Here is a 19,418-nt window from a genome sequence, read left to right as displayed (position 1 = left end):
CCTTATCCCGAGCAACTTCCTCCACTCCCTCAGGGAGTATACCGAGACGTTCCCAGGCCAGTTTGGAGATATAATCCTTCCATCTGGTCTTAGGTCTGCCACGGGGTCTCCTCCCAGTGGGACGTGCATCGAGGACTTTCCTAGGAAGGCGCTCGGGGGCATCCGTACTAGATGCCCGAACCACCTAAGCTGACTCCTTTCTACTCCAAGTCTCTCTCGGGTGACTGAACTTCTCCCCCTATCTCTAAGGGAGATACCAGCCACCCGTCTTATACTTTCGGTCATGACCATAGGTGAGAGTAGGAACGAAGATTGCTCGGTAGAGAGAGAGCTTATGTCACGTGTCCTAATGACCTTATAGTAATTTAACATTTTATTACTATGTTAACCCTAATCTTATGTTTTTATACTAGAACATTTGATATAAAACAACACTAAATATACGTATTTTGGGGCTAACTGAATTCTAATCACATCTGCCCACCCACCCACGCACGCACATACAAACAAACACATACAGTTCAAAAAAACTGTTTATTTGAAAGGAGACAGTCAGTCATACATGAGTACATTTTCATGTCAAACGATGAATTATGAAAATAACAAACCAAAAGTATATCAAACGTGATATTTTTCGATCAAAATAAACTGTTGCTAGGATACATGTTGTGTTGCTAAGCATCGCCAGGGGAAACAAGGCTTCCGAGGTAAAAAAAGGGGTTATGGTGCTGGTGGCTAGGCGGTTGCTAGGTGAACAGTCTGATGGTTGGGTTATGGTGGTTGGGGTCTAGGCGGTCGCTAGGTGAACAGTCTGATGGTTGCGTCGGCTCCGGAGGAGAAGAGCCAGGGCTGGGTGGGGTGAAAGGTCACGTCGAGGACGCCCAGGTCAGAGGTCACCACGTGACCTTTCAACACCTTGACCGGAACTATGAGAGGATTCTGTAGGAGGTCACTGGGAGAGAGAGACAGGTGGTTAGAGCAGTGGTTCTCAACCTTTTCAGGCCGCGACCCCCAAAATAATCATATTTTAACACTTTGACCGCCACGGCGTCCCCTGACGCCCGCTATTTGTACCCCCCGCGCTGCCACCAGCGTCAGAAGACACTGGAATGTCTTTTTTTTTTATTAACTGGGGACCCTCCACCCTGACGAGCACTAAGAGTTGAGGCATTACATTTGGTATAACACGGTTCTATTGAGAAAATAGCAGATCTACATGCTCACAATGCCTCGCAACGCCTGTGAGAAACGCCTCGCAACGCGAGGCGTTGTGATCATGTAGATCTGCTATTTTCACAATTTCTGCCTCTAATTTTAGAGGTATTAAAAGTGTCACTTTAGAAATGTTACACCACTATATCTATACATGCTTTGTATTATGATTATACTAGGAGGCATTTCTTTCTCCAAAAAGGTATGCCCGGTTGTCATGGTGGGTGGTGACCCAGCTGAAGTTAGTCAGTCACACCCACAGTGTTGGGTGTATGGTAAAAGGAGAGGGGATGATTTTATGATGTCATTAAATCTGTGTTTTTCGATCAGGCCTTTTGACTCAGTGGCTTTCAGCTTTCAGGAAGAAAAACAAAGAAAAAATACACAAGGAAGACAAATTTGCACATTATAACCACACCTGTGGTCTATTAGAGTAATGTTAACTCCATAGACACATACAAAACAGAAAAGGTACAAAACTATGGCACCACCTCTTTAATCTTTTTCTGACCTCTGATTGGACATTATTATTATTATTAAAAAGTAACATTGGAAAAAGTATAATCGGATTTTTACATGATTCAAGACGCATAAATGTGTGTCCGTGACACACTAATGGGTCCCGAACCACTGTTTGGGAAACAGTGGATTAGCGAGACAAACATGTCACTGACACACTGACAGCTGGATAAGTTCACAGACAGATGAAAACATTGGAATTACCGTAACTCACTTAGTGCCAAACGACTTTCAGATCAACTATCTCACTATTGACTTCCCTGCCAAGCGACTTTAATCAACTTTTATATAAAAAAATAATAAATAAAATAAAAATAAAAAAGTTTTTTTTTTTTTTTGATTATTTTTGGACCCCATTAAATCTAGTAAACATGATTTCAATCGCGATTTTGCATGTTCCACCCCCCATACAACCCCATTTTTCATACAGGGCAGCCATCTTTGCTTACATAACATGTAAAACATAATGGCTATTTTCTCAAGAATGCCTGAACGGATTTCCAATCTCATTTTTTTGTTTGAAAGCTGTGAACACAAACATGGTGCATGATCTGTGCATGGGCGTGCATGATCTGTGCACTATAAATTACATGGAAGTCTATGGAGACTTATGGCGGGGAGATCCCAAAGAAGGCATATTTAAATGGCAGTTTAACAGGCCAACAGGCTGTACTGTACAGGCTGTACTGTACCGTAGATTGTATTTAAAGAAAGGCCTGAATCAAGCTTCCTAGAGTCACCATAATGACCTTTCTCGTGTGACGTGTGTGTGTGTGTGTGTGTGTGTGTGTGTGTGTGTGTGTGTGTGAGGTGTGTGTGTGTGTGTGTGTGTTCTTACTTATAAACCATGCCATGACAGACAATGACAGAGCCGTCATCCGATCCCGAGGCGAACAGCGGGTGGTGCTTATGGTAGGCCACGCCCCTCACAGCCTTCTTGTGGTGCCTAGCAACAAGACATAAACAAGACAACACCATGACACAAATGACCTCTACATCCTATTGGTCCAGATCATGTTTACTTCTTCATCTGTCACGTTATTCATTGTTTTGACAGTCGTCGTCTAAAGCTATGACGAAAAATATTAGTCGACTGACAGAAAAATGAGTTCCAAAGACAAAAACAAAATACATTTTAAGCTAAGATGACTAAACCTATGCCTAAACACACTGACACTACTAAAATGTTAGGGAGAGACTAGTGGAGAAGAGATCCAGCAGAACTGAGGCAAGTCATTTAATGCTTGGTTTCAAGTGGGTGTCACTCTTCAAAAATAGCCCATCTACTTATAGCTTGAAGATTGTAGATCTGCTATTTTCGGCACACACACAGCTAAGTATAAAAAATCAGGCATTATGACACCATCACAAAATAAAGGATAGCCAAAATAAAGGATAGTCGACAATTTCAACTAGATTAGATTTAGTAGACTAAACTCTCTCTCTCTCTCTCTCTCCCCTATGAATCAGAGGACTACATGACACCTACCTCAACACCTTATACGGTTTAGTTGACAGATCCAGGTCGAACCAGCCCAGTTTGCTGTCATAACTTCCACATATGAGGTTATCACCTGGAAAAACAAACAAACAAAAAAAAGAAAAGCTTGTCACCTCGAAAATATATGGCTGACAGTTGTCAGATTATGACTTGTATCTAATTTGATTTAAAACAATGGAAATAATAAAACTCTAGTAAGTAATTTTCAATGAGAGGCGGGCGATTATTTGGGACGCGTCTGTCCGTCCGTCCATTATAGCCTGGCAGTCCCAGTGTAACTTCCGTCACCAGGTGCAGGCTAGGTAGGTTGTTTGGTTGCTGATTTTTGGAGAGGCTCAGGCTCACTCGCAAGCTGCTCGATGCACACTCACCCAGCTGATGTTTGTTTACGTGGGTGCAGCATGGCAACATCACATTGCTGTGGTCCGTCTGAAAAATCGCTCCGGGCCCCACCACACCCGAGATTGATACGACCCCCCAAAACTATTTTCGACGAAAACCTACAAGTTTGCATGTCTCAGAGTTAACCCATTCAGAACGGGTACACATTATTGTGTATCATTATTTTATGCTTTAACTATTGAAAAATAGCAGATATACAAGCTCACAGCGCAGCACCGAGTGCCGCGCTGCGAGCTTGTAGCTATTTTAGAAAAATCGTGAAAATTAGAATTTTGACCCCGATTTTATAAGTGTCTTTTGAATCCATCTAAGATTTTTTTTGAAAAAGCTATGTTTCTATGTCAGCAATCTGGCCAGCCATCGTCAAAGAAAAGGTCCTTTTCACTTAACTGGAGCTCAGTTAGTATGTTCTTGAGAGACTACTATGTCAGTGGTTCTCAAACCTTTTCATGTGAATTAAGGACCCCCAAAATGATATTTATTTGGCCACGGACCCCCCATCTCAAAATATTTCGTTCCAGGGACCACCCAGAAGCAAAATTTGAGTTACAAACGTTCGCTTTGAAAATACATATATTCAAACATTTGCACACATTTTCACGACTTTTTCAAAAATAGCAGATCTACAAGCTCGCAGCGCGGCACTCGGTGCCGCGCTGTGAGCTTGTATATCTGCTATTTTACACTGGTTAAAGCATTCAATAATTCTAGGCCTAAATGGGGTATTAATTACCGGCAGGGTGGATGGCCATGGAGCTGATCCACTTGGAGTTGCTGATGAGCTTCTTGCTCAGCTCCTGTTTGATGAGGTTGTAGATGCGTACAGAGCGCTGCGTGGCCACAAAGAAGTAGGGCCTGACGGGGTGGAAGGCCACGCACTGCACCGAGCCCTTGCTGCGCCGGAACGGGTTCTGACTCCGCCTCTTGCTCACCTGGTGGATCAACACCTGCGGGGGAGGGATACGTGTTCTGTGAGACACTCATACGGGTGTTTCAGAGCTTGGCCGAATCCGCCACTCCTTCACCTCGGTGAAAACAACACATTGGAATTGCATTACGGAATGCACAGATTGTTACATTTCATGGGTTTATTTCATCATAGTGCAACAGAAACATACCTTGTGAGCTTGTAGATCTGCTATTCAAAACATTTTATTGTCGACTAAATCAACTGTAGAGTTACTCGACTAAAATCTTTAACACCTGCCCAAAACCGTTACTTTTGGTAAGCTGGTAGATTGTCTCTTTTCACTACTTTTGCACAACACTTGTGTGATGGGCATTCATTTATGAAAATATATGAATGATATGTGACAACAGCAATGATTTATAAATGATACATAAATATTTTCAGGTGATGGAATAAATGCAACAGAATGTAAATGTAATGAATAGAAGTAATGTCATCAAAGTAAATGTGTATTATTATTACCTGCAGGTTACTGGACGAGTCTGGCATGACCGATGCCAGGTAATCTCCTTTACCGTGCCATGTGACCTGACGCACTGCCTGGACACACACACACACACGCACGCGCACACACACACGCACGCACACACACACACACACACACACACACACACACACACACACACACACAAACACACACACACACACAGTCTTCAATTACACTGGAATGTTTTTGTTTTTTTTGTGAAGTGGCTTCCAAGTTATACTTCTTGGCAAAATCCTATCACGTAGGTTTCTACATCTGTAAGGGTTACCTTGGGGTGCTCTATTTTAAGGCGGAGCCCCAGGTTTAGCTCCTCCCCTTCCACCACGCTCCACGTGACGGGCTGCTGCGGCTCCTCGTCCGGAGCCTCGTACGATTGGATGAGCTGGTCCGTTGTCGTGGAGAGCAGCTTGTCGCCCAGCCCGGGGTTTATCAACAGCACTGTGGAATTACTGTGGGACACACAGGCAGACAGACGGCAAGACCATCAGAGAGAAAGAAAGGCAGAGAGAGACAGATTCATCAAGTGTCTGGCGATGTCAGCAGGAATTTACAGCCGAGCGGAGGGGCAACCCTGGCTATAATAACCAAATGTTTAACAACTACGTGATCTATTATTTATCGGACACAATTAATAGTTTGTTTAGATACAGGCTGCTTCCTTTTCTTTTTTAAAGATTTGTTTGGGGCTTTTTTATGCCTTTATTGATAGGACAGTACACTGACGGAAAATGGGGAGATTGACGGGGAGTGACACGCAGCAAAGGTCGTCGAACCCCTAACACGCTGTGAGGCATCAGTGCCTAAGTGGTATGCGCCTGGAACGGTAGGCCAAACACGTTTTCAGACCGTTTCTAGGAAAACCACGTCACAATGTTAATTTGACATCTCAGCTTTAAGTAAAACATTTGAGTACTTTTTTCCACCACTGAGACAAAAACAGACAGACAGACAGACAGACAGACAGACAGACAGACAGACAGACAGACAGACAGACAGACAGACAGACAGACAGTGCTTACAGAGACACAGCCAGCAGGCAGACAGACGGGTTGGGGTTCCAGGCAACACTCTTCACGGCCCCGCCCACTGGGATGGTCTTGAGACAACGAGACGAGCACACCTCCCATAGCTTCACCGTAGAGTCATCACAACCTACACACACACACACACACCCACATATACACAGTTTCACTGTAAATTCATCACAACCTACACACACACACACACACACACACAACAGTGGATAGTGATGCCATACTGACCCGAGGCCAGCCATTGGCCGGTGGGAGAAACACTGATGGAACGGATGAGACTGGTGTGTCCTTTATAAACCTAGTGCACGCACGCACACGCACACACAGCACACACGCGCACGCACACACGCGCACACACACACACACACACACACACACACACACACACACACACACACACACACACACACACACACACACACACACACACAAACAAAAATGTTAAGTTGACATGTGGAATCAATTAAAGTGACATTGTGGTGTGATTAAACATGCAAAAATTCAGTACAACACTGCCTTTCTACCGTAATGAGCGAGATTGTGTGATTCCTTAATGTTTGCGTGTGTACCTACGAGTGTACTGGACTACGTACCATAGACTGTGTTGTAGGGAATGGTTGCAGGTCTCTGGGTTTTGGAAGACTTGGAATCAAATCTTCAGGATTCACGTTGACCTGAAGGAAAAACACGCACATCACATGATCATCGTTATATTGTTGCTTATATCGTGTGTGTGTGTGTGTGTGTGTGTGTATTAGAGCATTCACGAATAGTGACTTTTAGTATTCGAATTATTCAACCTCAAAGTATTCTAATAGTCGAATATTCGACAGGAATGGCCAAACTGTCAAATATTAAGTAAGCAAGAGGCGAACAACAACGCCTCGCAACACGAGGCATTGTGAGCATGTAGATCTGCTATTTTCACAATATTTATCTGCGGAACCGAGTGACATTAAATGTAATACCTACAATTCCAAGTGCTTGTCAGGGTGGGGGTCCCCAGTTCAAATAATGTTTATTTTGGGGGTCACGGCCTAAAGGTTTGAGAACCCCTGGTATAGAGCATTAACAAAATTGACAACCCATTCTTAATTGACAACCCATTCTTATGACTTCCCATCTAGCCAAGCTTTATAAACTATATATTTTTAAAGAGAAAACAATAAAAAAGAAAAAGCGAATATTCGACTTCGGTGAACAACGTCGAATAGTGACTGTGATATTCGAATATTTGATGAATGTCCTAGAGTGTGTTACCCTCATCTTGCGTTGTCGAGGACACAGGTAGAGGTCCAGGCAGCGTTCGAATCGTTCGTGGATGAAGCGGCTGAAGGCGGGGACGGAGCGCAGGTTGGGGAACTTCTTGGGGAGGAAGGGCAACTTCCTCTCCTCTGGGTCCTGCTGCTCCCAGGCCAGACGCTGAGACACGCACACACGCACACGCACGCACACACACACACACACACACACACACACACACACACACACACACACACACACACACACACACACACACACACACACTGTTTTTTTTAGTCATAATCTTGATTAAAATTCCATTTAGTTTTTGTCACATTTTAGTCATCTGAAATGTTTTACTTTTAGTCTAGTCTTAGTTGACTAGGTCCTTTCCCCACTGGGCGTGATAACGATATGTCGGCGTTCACATCAATTATGATTTTATCGTTGTGGTGTGGACGCTGCCATCCACTTTTGAAAACGATATTTTGTATCGCGCCCAGTGGGAAAGGGCCTTAAGACTAGACTAAAAACTGCCTGAAGATACACGTTAAAGGAATAATATGGAGAAACACGCTAAAGGTGATACACCATGCATTTAAAAAGTATTTATGTCGTATTGTTTATGTCCCAAAAACGTTTTTCAAAAGGTTTGAGGCTAAATTACCACTCCTGAATAGAGAGCCTCTCTCATTTTTGAATGGCTCTCAGAGCATTTTCAGCTGCAGTACCACCTTTGGCCTGAACTGCGCCACCCCGACCCCCCAAAAGTTTTTTGAAAAAAAAAAGTTTTTTTCTCTTCAAAAACGGCCGTCGATGACGTCATCGACGGCAGCAAATCTGGACAGCCTGTTTTGAGAACCCGTGGGATGCTTTTAACCTCCGCCTTCCCAAAACCAGAGAAAGTCAGAAATGGGACTTTGTGAGGATAGAAGGTGCCAGTGGGACCCCAAAAAAAGGTTTTAAAATAGGAAAAGTGAAATGTCATGGTGTATCACCTTTAAAGGACAAACATGAAGTCAGGGCTTCACAGGGTTTAATTGATTGAAGAAAATAATAGGAAATACCTTTAACTACTCCTTTAACATGAATCCAACACATTAACAGTACTGTAAAACAAGTCTATGAAGCCATCTATGAAACAGCTTCATGTCTCTCTTTCTCAGCTAGCTCTGGCCCAAAGATGTACTGTATGTTGTAACAGTGTCTGACCTCCTCTTCGTTCAGCAGGTATTCGGGTGGGGGGTTGTAGCTCTCGGCGTGTCCAGGCAGGGTCATCTTGGGGGCGGGGACGTGCATCTTGTGTCGTCCCAGGATGGACGTGGTGTCCTCCGTGGCCCAGAGGTCGTAGTAGCGGCCCAAGTCGCTCTGCCGGGGCTGCCGGGGTTTGATCCAACCCATCTTTATGGCATGGACCATTTTAGATACCTGGTGATACAGACAGACACACAGACAGACAGACACAGTGAGAGACAGACAAGATAGATGTATGAATTGATTGTCTGATTGAATGCTAGCCAATCATATCTTAAGATCGGTTATTTTTGGCATGCAGCCTAGTGTAAAAAATCAGGCATTACGAGTTACAATGGCATCGCAGCCCACCAAAATACATTTGTGTCAAATAAGTCAACTGTAGATTTAGTTGACTAAAACTAAAACACAACTTCAGTAGAATAATAATAACATGACTTGTACCTTTTCCTTCTCTATGAGAGAGGGGATGAAGCTTCGCTTGTCTTCAGGTCTGTTCGTGACGGGATGGATCATCACGTCACAACTGAAGAAATCTACTGATGGCTGGAGATGGGAGGAGAGGAGTAGTTGATGGAAGAAAAAAAAAACTTAAAAAAGTACAATATAATATACAATAATAATACAATATAGGTAAAAGCCTTGACAGTAATCTACATTAGTATGATTAAAACGATGGCATTCAAAGTGTTTTAATAACATGTGGATGTGAACCTCGTATTCGTTGAAGTTGACGTCTCCAAACTGTCCTCTCTGGAGCCTCTTCACCAAAGCAACCTGCTCGTCTGACAGGACGATGTCACCTCCTGTCTGCTTGTCATGGACCGTACGCCTGGAGAGAGAGACAGACAGAGAAAGGGTACGTTCAGATATCTGGCTCGCAAGGCGGCGTAACACCACTGCCTATAGCAGCATTACTCCCTTACCTTTGAACCTTCACACTTGAGCAGCTCATTTGAGTGTCAACAAAGTGGCGTTCTTCCTGCGTTTAGGTCTGTCCCATTGGTTAGTGAGAGTCTCTATCGGGTGAGAGTACAGCAGTGCTGAACCATGAACCTGTATTCAACCCTTGAGCTTGTGATCCCACAAAGGCATAATGCGTCTTCGGTCACAGACCTAACGCGTCTTCCGGGTTATTCTCTTAACATGGGAGTGGATGGGGGTCAATGTATCTGTCTCTGACTGTCTGGACGTACCCAAACAGACAATATGTAACCCACTGCCTTTGACCCCATCATTCTACTGTACATCAGTGGAATCAGGGGTTTTCAAGCTCCATTATTTATTGGGCATTTGACCCACGGACCACCATTTGATGAGATTTAGCCTCTCAGACTCAAAACTTTTTGTTATCGTTTGATAAGATTTCGTTCACAATTCCATGCCGTGTTGATGTGGTAACAGATAACAGGCAAACGTTGACCAAAATAAAACTAATTGTGTAGACTTCTTTAACTCTTGTTGTAAGTGTAAAAGAGAATCAATTTGGTTACCAATTCTCCATCATTTAGCTGGGGACCACCTGGAACCCCCTGAAGGACCACTGGTTGAAAACCACTGTTCTACATTGAAACCAATGGTCAAGTCAGAATCACACTAAGCCCTCGCGTTTCCATTCCACATTGAAAACCAACAGCCCTGTTAGCATCACACTAATCAAACCCTCACCAGTACTCCGGGTTGTCCATCTTGTTGAGGAACTCGTCCAGCTCGTCCTTGTTCCTGATGGGCTTGTAGATCTTCTTTCCGTCCAGGTCGTAGCCCACGTGGGGGTAGTCCTTGTACCACTCCATGGGGATGTTCCCCACCGTGTTCCTGATGTCCTGTACACAGCAGCACGCAGGTTAGAATCCCAAAAAACATGTCTAGCATTAATGCTAATGTTTTGCAAATATTTTCATACTCGTCAAGCGTCCATATGTTTTGAAACATTTAACAAAATAGTAGTAATAGCCGTTCTACAAGCTCACAATGAGTCACCATGTGACACGTTGTGAGCTTGCAGATCGGCTGTTTTCACTATTAACACATTTGTGTATAACATTAAATCTGGAGTACTTTGGCCATAATAGATTATTTCGATTATTGTAACGGTCAAAGCCTAAAAGTCACACAAACAAAATGTGAGACGCCAGAGGATTAAATCGTTAGTCACAATTATTTGCATGAATAATTAATATGCAGTAATATAAAAATGTCATAATCGTAAACCTAATGCTAACTGGATCAGATGTATGTCCTCCACACGATAGCGAGACTGACACGCAGTTTGATCAGGATATAAGCTACTTGTGCATTTATTATTACATTCTGTACATGGACAAAGACGACGGTGAACACATCAAGACATGTCACCTAATGTCACAGGGCCGAGCTTGGCGTTCACAAAAAGCCACAGAAGGTATAGTCCTATCAACTGTGAATAGAATGGAAATGTATCTCCTCAACAAATAAAAAGTAGACTAAGGCCATGGCTACACGGAGGTGGATATTTCTGAAGCTAGACATTTTTTGGTGCTGTTGGGGCTTGCAGCCACACGAAGCTGGATATTTCGGCCGCGAAGCTGGATATCTTTTAAACCGGATAAATAAGTGGAGAGATTGAAAAATATCCGATTCACTGGATCCGTGTAGACAGGGAACCCGGATATCTCTGAAGACTTTACTGCGTGTGTGTGCTTGTTAGACCTAGATATCTTTGTTGTGTGGACCTAGATATTTGTGGATATCTGAAAAACCGGGATATATGAAATATCCAGCTCCGTGTGGACTTAGATATTTTTCTATGTGGATATCTGAAAAACCTGGATATATGAAATATCCAGCTCTGTGTAGCCATGGCTGTTAGGGACTAGTGGAGAAGAGATCCAGTAGAACTAAAAGACAAGTCATTTTATGCTTGCTTGCAATTGGGTGCATCGCTCTGTCTGGATATAGCAGATAACACCGCGTCGTAGATCGTCTCAGAGCTTGTAGATAGGCTATTTTGAGCATTCGTCAGAGTGTAAAATCAGGCATTACGATGACATCACGGCCTGCCAAAATACATTTTTGTCAACAAAATCACTAAGATAAACTAAACAAAATCTAAAACATTATTTCAGGTGAATAAAATACGTCCAAAACTAAATGAATGTTCATTCAAAAGACTATGACTAAAACGAAATCAAACTTTCCTGTCAATATTAACACTGGTGTGTGCGCGCACGTGTGTGTGTTACCTCTTCATCCGAGGTGTCGTGCTCGTACTCATCTACAGCTGGTGGTCCCGTCTCTTTGCTCTGGCCTGGGTTCTCATCAAGTGATATTTTCTCCACCGTGATGTCATCATCCTCTTCAGGTGGAACCTTCTTCCCTCGACTCTTCTTGACCTTCGGGACAGACGCAAAGCAACATTTTCACTGTTGGTCACCTTGATCAGTGGCTCTCAACCTTTTCAGGCCGCGACGCCGCAAAATCATCATATTTTAACTGGGCCCCCCCCACCCTGACAAGCACTTGGGAGGCAGTGGCTCAGGGGTAGAGTTGCCGTCTTAGAACACAGAGTGTTCCCGAAGGGTTCCCAGTTCGATCCCGGGATCCCCAGAGTATGTGTCAAAGAGTCCTTGAGCAAGACTCTGAACCCCTAGTTGCTCCTGGTGAGCAGGTTGGTGCCTTGCATGGTTTCCTCCGCTATCGGTGTAGGCATTTTGTGTGAATGTGATGCACAATCTCTGTAAAGCGCCTTGGATAAAAGCGCTATATAAATGCACCATTTACCATTTACATCTACAAGCTCATGATGTTTTTCAGAATTGTTTCCCCTTTCTTACATTATTTGACAATTTGTCCAATGTTTGATCAATGTTTTGGCAAATGTTTGATTAAATCACAGGATAAAGGTGGTCATTCACTTTGAATCGATTTGCTGAGACCCTTCCTTCTAAGGCGGTGGGTGTCTTTTTGCAGCTTAGGAAACTCAGGCTGTTGATTGTAAAGTACTCTACTGCCATCTAGGGTCACTTCTTTTAACTGCAAGTGTGCACTCCTCATCAATTTCGGTGACACCACACCACTAGTTATAACATGTTCTATGAATGATGTACTGAATTACTTTTCAGGAAATTAGCTAAATTCTGAGAGTGGGGGAAAAAAGATAGTTCTCATGGAACCAATGTAGTTATTATTGAGTCACACGCTCTCGTTAATACTTTTCATCCCACACACACACTTAACAGATTGGCCCTCATTTATCAACGTGGTGCAGATCAAACTTTTGGCGTACGCCAACATGTAGACAAGTGTCTGCATTTATCATTGCAATGTGACTTTGACGTTTGACGTTGGTGTAGGGTAGGATCAGATCTCATGTCAACTTCTGAGGTGGTGTAGGATTTGTCTACACCACTTTGTGCCATCTTAGACAACAAAGCAGCATTGTCTGGGCATCAGACAGGCACCTGAACATATGTATTAACTCAAAAATGTACACTAATAAAATAATGAAAATAAATAAATTCAGGCTGAATCTCATCAAATGATGGTCTGTGGCTCAAATGCTGAATAAATGGTCCTTGATATGAGAACGTTTGAAAACGTCGATTTAAAATCGATATAGTATCTATTTAGCAAAGCAATTAAATCTGTGTGAAACGTGTCAATACTGCAGTTTTTTTAAGGGAAAGATTGATTATTAAGGGTATAAATAACTAAATACTGTAATTCTTCTGTAAAAAACACAAACGAGCACCTTGACATGAACCCAGAAATTACACATTTATCGACAGACCAAGAGTAGCTATATGGAATGGAAAAGTAATTAGACCCCTCTTTTTACATTTTCTTAAAATTAGCCATTAGCTATGCCCCTCCCAAAAAGCTGTTGTCCAGTGCTAGCTTAGAATAACTTCCTGCTTGCCAAGGTTTGCCTTGGCAACAGCCTTGGCAAGCTGCCGGTTGCTAAGCTAGCATTGGACAAAAGCTTTTTCGGGAGGGGCATAGCTACTGGCTAATTGCTAAATACAAGGCACAAGTACTTAGTATCCATACAATCGATTATTTGCATTGCCAAACGATTCGATACCGATTATTTGCACAGTAAAATGATACGATACAAAGCCAAACGGTACGATATTTTGCTGTACATATCGATATAGTAAATCATTGCAAATTAAAATTAAAATTAAAATTAAAATTTCAGTTACTATATTGTAACAATGTTACACCCCTAGTAGTTAACCGTAACCATTGTTTACCTGAGCTGTGATTGGCTTCTCTGCTGCGTCACCTTCATCCTCATCATCATCCTCCTCCTCATCGTCACTGTCGCTCCCAGAATCCTCCAGTCCAGAGAAGATGCTTTCCTCGCTGTCCGTCAAATCTTCATCACCGTCCTCCTCCTCCTCGCCGTCGGCTGCCGCCTTTTCGTCATTAAACGGAACCAACTGAAAATAACGGACAGAAGCGAAACATGAATTTACTAAAAACTATTTTACATTTATAAAATGCTAAAAACGGAACATTTATCCATGCCGTGACGGTGACACACACTGTATGTATGTTCATGTTTTTTTAACGGGTTTGTTAATTCTTAGTAATTAAGGGCCGACTCAATGTTGAGCCTCAGAATTGCAGACCTCCAAGCTCACAACGGTCGCATCCAGGAAGCGAAGCTGAGCTTGTATGTCAGTTATTCTCTGTGCACAATACCGTTGCACAATGAAGTATGTCTCGCTAGGGCACACCTCACTAACCAAAACTCAAAAGGAGTTTGAATGAACTGAAACCAGCGCTCCCCAAAACAACAGGTTTGGGGATCCGTTGGGAATTGATTACATGAAACAGTCACCTGTGCATTCAGTCTCAACATTTGTAAACAAATAATTGGTCTATTCAACTTGAAATCAACCTCGCCATGGCGAGAGGATTCAAGTTCAAAGGCGTTGCTCATCAAAAAGAGCAGATCTAACAAGCCAGCAAAACAACGCTTTGCAATGCAACGCCTGGACAGCTTGCAGATGTGGTTTGTTTGGCAAGCGATGGATCAGATGGAGCCGAATGTGAATAAAATACCTCTCTTAAGTAAATGAGAAGAAAGAACAGTTTAAGAACATTTTGTCACAGCAAGTATGCTCTTTAACTCCATGAGCAGCTGCTACAGGCTCAAGAACTGGACTACTAGGGTCAGGAGTTGACATTAACCGTTAGCGATTGCCCGACTGCCCGTGGCAAGTAAATAAAATCTTTGGACAAGTGGAGTTTGCTTTCAAGTTGCCCGACGGGCAAGTGCATTCCATATTCATTAAATAATATTGTCTATCCATGAAGAACAAAGCTACATTTTTACAACGAGCAGTTACACTCATTCTAGTTTTTTAAAGTGACTGTCGCCACTCGGCAGTTATCGATTGGATTTGTTCAACAACCACACATTTTACCAAATATTTTGTAATGGACGATTTACTTTTCGCCGGGCAAGTGGCCATCACCTTTGGGCAAATAGAACATTGCCTTTACTTGCCCGACAGGCAAGTGCCTCTGATTGCGACCGAAGGTCGCATATACTCTGAAGAACCGTGTCGCTTGAGTGTCGTGACCGTCCGTATCCTCTGTGATGTCAGTGTGATGTCAGCGAGTTGTGACATCACCTCCTGTACAGGGCGGCTACACGAAATGTGGATAACACTATATATGGAGATAGTCCAGTCCATCATGTCATATGCTACTACCGTCATAGAAAGTAGCCATTGTTAGGCCGGAGTCATTGGCTGTCTAAACATGGAGATGTGGATAACACTATATATGGAGATAGTCTAGTCCAATATGTCATATGGGACTACCGTCATAGACAGTAGCCATTGTTAATCCGGATTCAATGGCTGACTGTCTGTACAGGAAGTGATGTCACATGACATACTTTTTATGCCCATATATGAGTCCTAACATGGAGATGTGGATAACACTATATATGGAGATGGAGATAGTCCAGTCCATCATGTCATATGGGACTACCGTCATAGAAAGTAGCCATTGTTAGGCCGGAGTCAATGGCTGTCTGTCTGTCTGTCTGTCTGTCTGACTGTCTGTACAGGAAGTGATGTCACATGACATACTTTTTATATATATATATGTAAATATGGGGGCGTCTGTGTTAAAAACGTTTCGTTGTCAAGCTCAACGTTGGGCATTTGGACCTATACATGGAGAAATGGAGCGAATCTGTTTGGCCTAAACATGGAGATGTGGAGAACACTATATATGGAGAAAGTCTATTCCATCATGTCAGTGTGATGTCAGCGAGTTGTGACATCACTTCCTGATGTCACGAAAATGTAACAAGGAGGTGGCAACGGGGCGGCCAGATAAAGTTATTAGGCCTGGATCCAACTTTAAGTCGACGCACATGATTCCAGAAGTGTAGTGCTTATTCGCTCTTGTATCAAACCGGTACTCGAAACGTACTTAGAATTTAACATATTTTCTAAAGTAAATATGGGGGCTGCTGTGTCAAGAACGTTTCGTTGTCAAGCTCAACGTTGGGCATTTGGACCTATACATGGAGAAATGGAGCGAATCTGTTTGGCCTAAACATGGAGATGTGGATAACACTATATATGGAGATAGTCTAGTACATCATGTCATATGGGACTACCGTCATAGACAGTAGCCATTGTTAGGTCGGAGTCAATGGCTGTCTGTCTGACTGTCTGTACAGGAAGTGATGTCACATGACATACTTTTTATGCCCATATATGAGTCCTTCTGTACCACATCTCCATGTTTAGGCAAACTCCACACAGAAAGGCCCTATCGCCAACCGAACCTAGGGTGTGAGCGATAGGGCCTTTCTGTGTGGAGTTTGCGTGTTCTCCCCGTGTCTCCTAGGGTTGATACCCTCACAAAAACATGAACAAACTCCCCCCAGAATGACAACAACTAGAATCGTCAGAGAAACGCTGTGGTTGGCCAGATTGTCAAGAATTGGCGCGACCTCGCCCTTTAGGGCGAGGTTGCATGTCACCCTGAGGTCGCATTCCACCCTCGGGTGTCTTACTTGTACCTTAGTGTCAATCCCTGTCGTGTTTTTCTTTTTATGGGGTTATGTGCACCAACTTATTGCGACCGAAGGTCGCATATACTCTGAAGAACCGTGTCGCTTGAGTGTCCTTCCTTCCTTCCGTATCCTCGTGACCGTCCGTATCCTCTGTGATGTCAGTGTGATGTCAGCGAGTTGTGACATCACCTCCTGTACAGGGCGGCTACACGAAATGTGGATAACACTATATATGGAGATAGTCCAGTCCATCATGTCATATGGGACTACCGTCATAGAAAGTAGCCATTGTTAGGCCGGAGTCATTGGCTGTCTAAACATGGAGATGTGGATAACACTATATATGGAGATAGTCTAGTCCAATATGTCATATGGGACTACCGTCATAGACAGTAGCCATTGTTAATCCGGATTCAATGGCTGACTGTCTGTACAGGAAGTGATGTCACATGACATACTTTTTATGCCCATATATGAGTCCTAACATGGAGATGTGGATAACACTATATATGGAGATGGAGATAGTCCAGTCCATCATGTCATATGGGACTACCGTCATAGAAAGTAGCCATTGTTAGGCCGGAGTCAATGGCTGTCTGTCTGACTGTCTGTACAGGAAGTGATGTCACATGACATACTTTTTATGCCCATATATGAGTCCTTCTGTACCACATCTCCATGTTTAGGCAAACTCCACACAGAAAGGCCCTATCGCCAACCGAACCTAGGGTGTGAGCGATAGGGCCTTTCTGTGTGGAGTTTGCGTGTTCTCCCCGTGTCTCCTAGGGTTGATACCCTCACAAAAACATGAACAAACTCCCCCCAGAATGACAACAACTAGAATCGTCAGAGAAACGCTGTGGTTGGCCAGATTGTCACGAATTGGCGCGACCTCGCCCTTTAGGGCGAGGTTGCATGTCACCCTGAGGTCGCATTCCACCCTCGGGTGTCTTACTAGTACAGCTATGCTTATATAGCCTAAATAATTATCATTCCCAGTGACACCGTTTTAATGCTTTGTATGCTTATTCATAATATAATTATTTTTACATGTCGTCTCTCAGTTTTAATTCGTTTTAAACTGAGCCCCCTTTTTTTTATGCTGTGTTTTTAACTAACCTTACTGTATGCCTGTATTAGCTATGGGATACCTCCTGAATTTCCCCTTGGGGATTATTATCCATAATATACAACATATCCTATTCTGCTGAACAAAACAAAAATGCTAGATTCCAGGGCATACTAATGGAATGCTGCCATCTGATAAATTATGGATCACAGAGATGTAATGACGGATCACAGAGGGGAAATCCATCTTTTGGATTAACACATCCTACGGCTGTCCTACATCGGGACTGAGAATGGAGTAATGGATACATATAGCTAGATTTCATCCATACTTATTGAATTTGACGCATATGGCAATATTGTAATTGATTTTGCATGTAACAATAAGTAGGATGACTGGGCTATATAACCTCAAGTCAATATCACAATTATTGTAGACTTTTTACAGTAGGCCTATTTGTGTAAACAAAGAATGTAATTGTAATGAATGTAATTTCATACCTCTGCTGAACTACGTTCTACTCGACTAAATCTCGGATCCAAATATTGTACTTTTACTCCACTACATTTGACAACTTTAGCTAGTTACTTTGTAGATTTAGAGTATTATTACGAAACATACATTAACCAGTAATAACAACTTCAGCCCTGAAATGGGACATTCTGCATAATGAGTACTTTTTTACTTTTGGCATACATTTTTTAATACATTCAAACACCAATACGTTTGTGCTTTTACTCAAGTACATTTTGAATTCCGGACTTTTACTTGAAGAGAATTTCCACATTGCAGCATTGATACTTTTACAGAAGCACAGCATGTGAGTGCATTTTCCCACCAATGATATCATTCATTTCTGTGAACTATAGCAGTGGTTCTCAAAGTGGATTGACATTCCAGGGACTCTGTGGGTTCCTTTAGGGGGGGTCTAAATTGACCCATACAAGTCTTTAACGGGTCCATTTGGTTCCATTTGTACACTGTCAGAGTTAAGGGAAGACCTTAAACATTTTAAAGTTTGAGAAACCCTGAACTATATGGCACCAGATCCATTCTAACATGCTAGCTGGCAGCTCTGTTCATATGTGCTTACATGAATTGGATTCCAGGGACTCTGTGGGTTCCTTTAGAGGGGTCTAAATTGACCCACACAAGTCTGTAACTCTGACAGCGTAAACATTTGTACACTGTCAGAGCTAAGGGGAGACCTTGAAGTTTGGGAAACACTGAACTGTTGCACCAGCTGCATGCTAACATGCTAACTAGCAGCTCTGTTCCTATGTGTTTATCTCCCATTCATTCATGTTTTGCCAGACAGACCTGTTCTTCCTCCTCCTCGTCCACGCTCCTCTTCCTCGCAGGGCTGTCTGTGGACGTGGTGTTCATGATGTTAACTCTGTCCTGGTGTGAGGAGTGGAGATATTATCTTCATAAACACACACTGGAAAACACTCTCTAGTCTCCAACACACACACAACACATGTGGCAGCAGCAGCACTGTCTGGCACAGGCGGGGTCAGAGTGCATGGCTCAACCTCCTCGTTTTGGTTTGATGACAGCGACACCTGCTGCACCGGAGCGCGCACTGCAGGCAGCTGAGCTCATCGTTTCCGTACGATCATTAAACCACCAACAACAGTGTGGTGTAAACTGTACTGTACTGTACTGTACTTACTGTTACTTTAAGATAAGTAGC

The 19,418-nt window shown here is 43.0% G+C and overlaps 1 protein-coding gene across 1 annotated transcript; it reads right to left on the bottom strand.

The window, feature by feature from the left end:
- Positions 1-515: 515 nt before the first annotated feature.
- Positions 516-19,194, bottom strand: bop1 (BOP1 ribosomal biogenesis factor). The gene is made up of 17 exons (XM_080734933.1): positions 19,043-19,194; positions 13,856-14,044; positions 11,843-11,992; positions 10,290-10,444; positions 9,336-9,453; positions 9,066-9,167; positions 8,580-8,795; positions 7,386-7,547; positions 6,719-6,799; positions 6,354-6,423; positions 6,111-6,243; positions 5,360-5,540; positions 5,067-5,144; positions 4,368-4,581; positions 3,221-3,305; positions 2,570-2,677; positions 516-952 (listed from the first exon to the last, which is right to left on the bottom strand). Exons 1-17 carry the CDS (start codon positions 19,106-19,108, stop codon positions 799-801), a joined length of 2,262 nt encoding a protein of 753 aa, XP_080591059.1. The 5' UTR covers positions 19,109-19,194; the 3' UTR covers positions 516-798.
- Between the last annotated feature and the right edge of the window lie 224 nt (positions 19,195-19,418).

The sequence above is a fragment of the Nannobrachium achirus genome, assembly GCF_963921795.1.
Source record: "Nannobrachium achirus genome assembly, chromosome: 10".
NCBI lineage: Eukaryota > Metazoa > Chordata > Actinopteri > Myctophiformes > Myctophidae > Nannobrachium > Nannobrachium achirus.
The sequence above is the reverse complement of the archived record's forward strand: the minus strand, read 5'-3'. Positions and strand labels throughout refer to the sequence as shown.

What these genes read in the sequence shown, in the direction of transcription:
- bop1 (XM_080734933.1), bottom strand. Translation starts at nt 19,108, where the DNA reads ATGAACACCACGTCCACAGACAGCCCTGCGAGGAAGAGGAGCGTGGAC. An exon ending in TGCCTGCTGGCTGTGTCTCT is followed by an intron (nt 5,541 to 6,110) that starts GTAAGCACTGTC and finishes TGTGTCCCACAG; the next exon opens with TAATTCCACAGTGCTGTTGA. An exon ending in ACTCGTCCAGTAACCTGCAG is followed by an intron (nt 4,582 to 5,066) that starts GTAATAATAATA and finishes CCTCCCCCGCAG; the next exon opens with GTGTTGATCCACCAGGTGAG.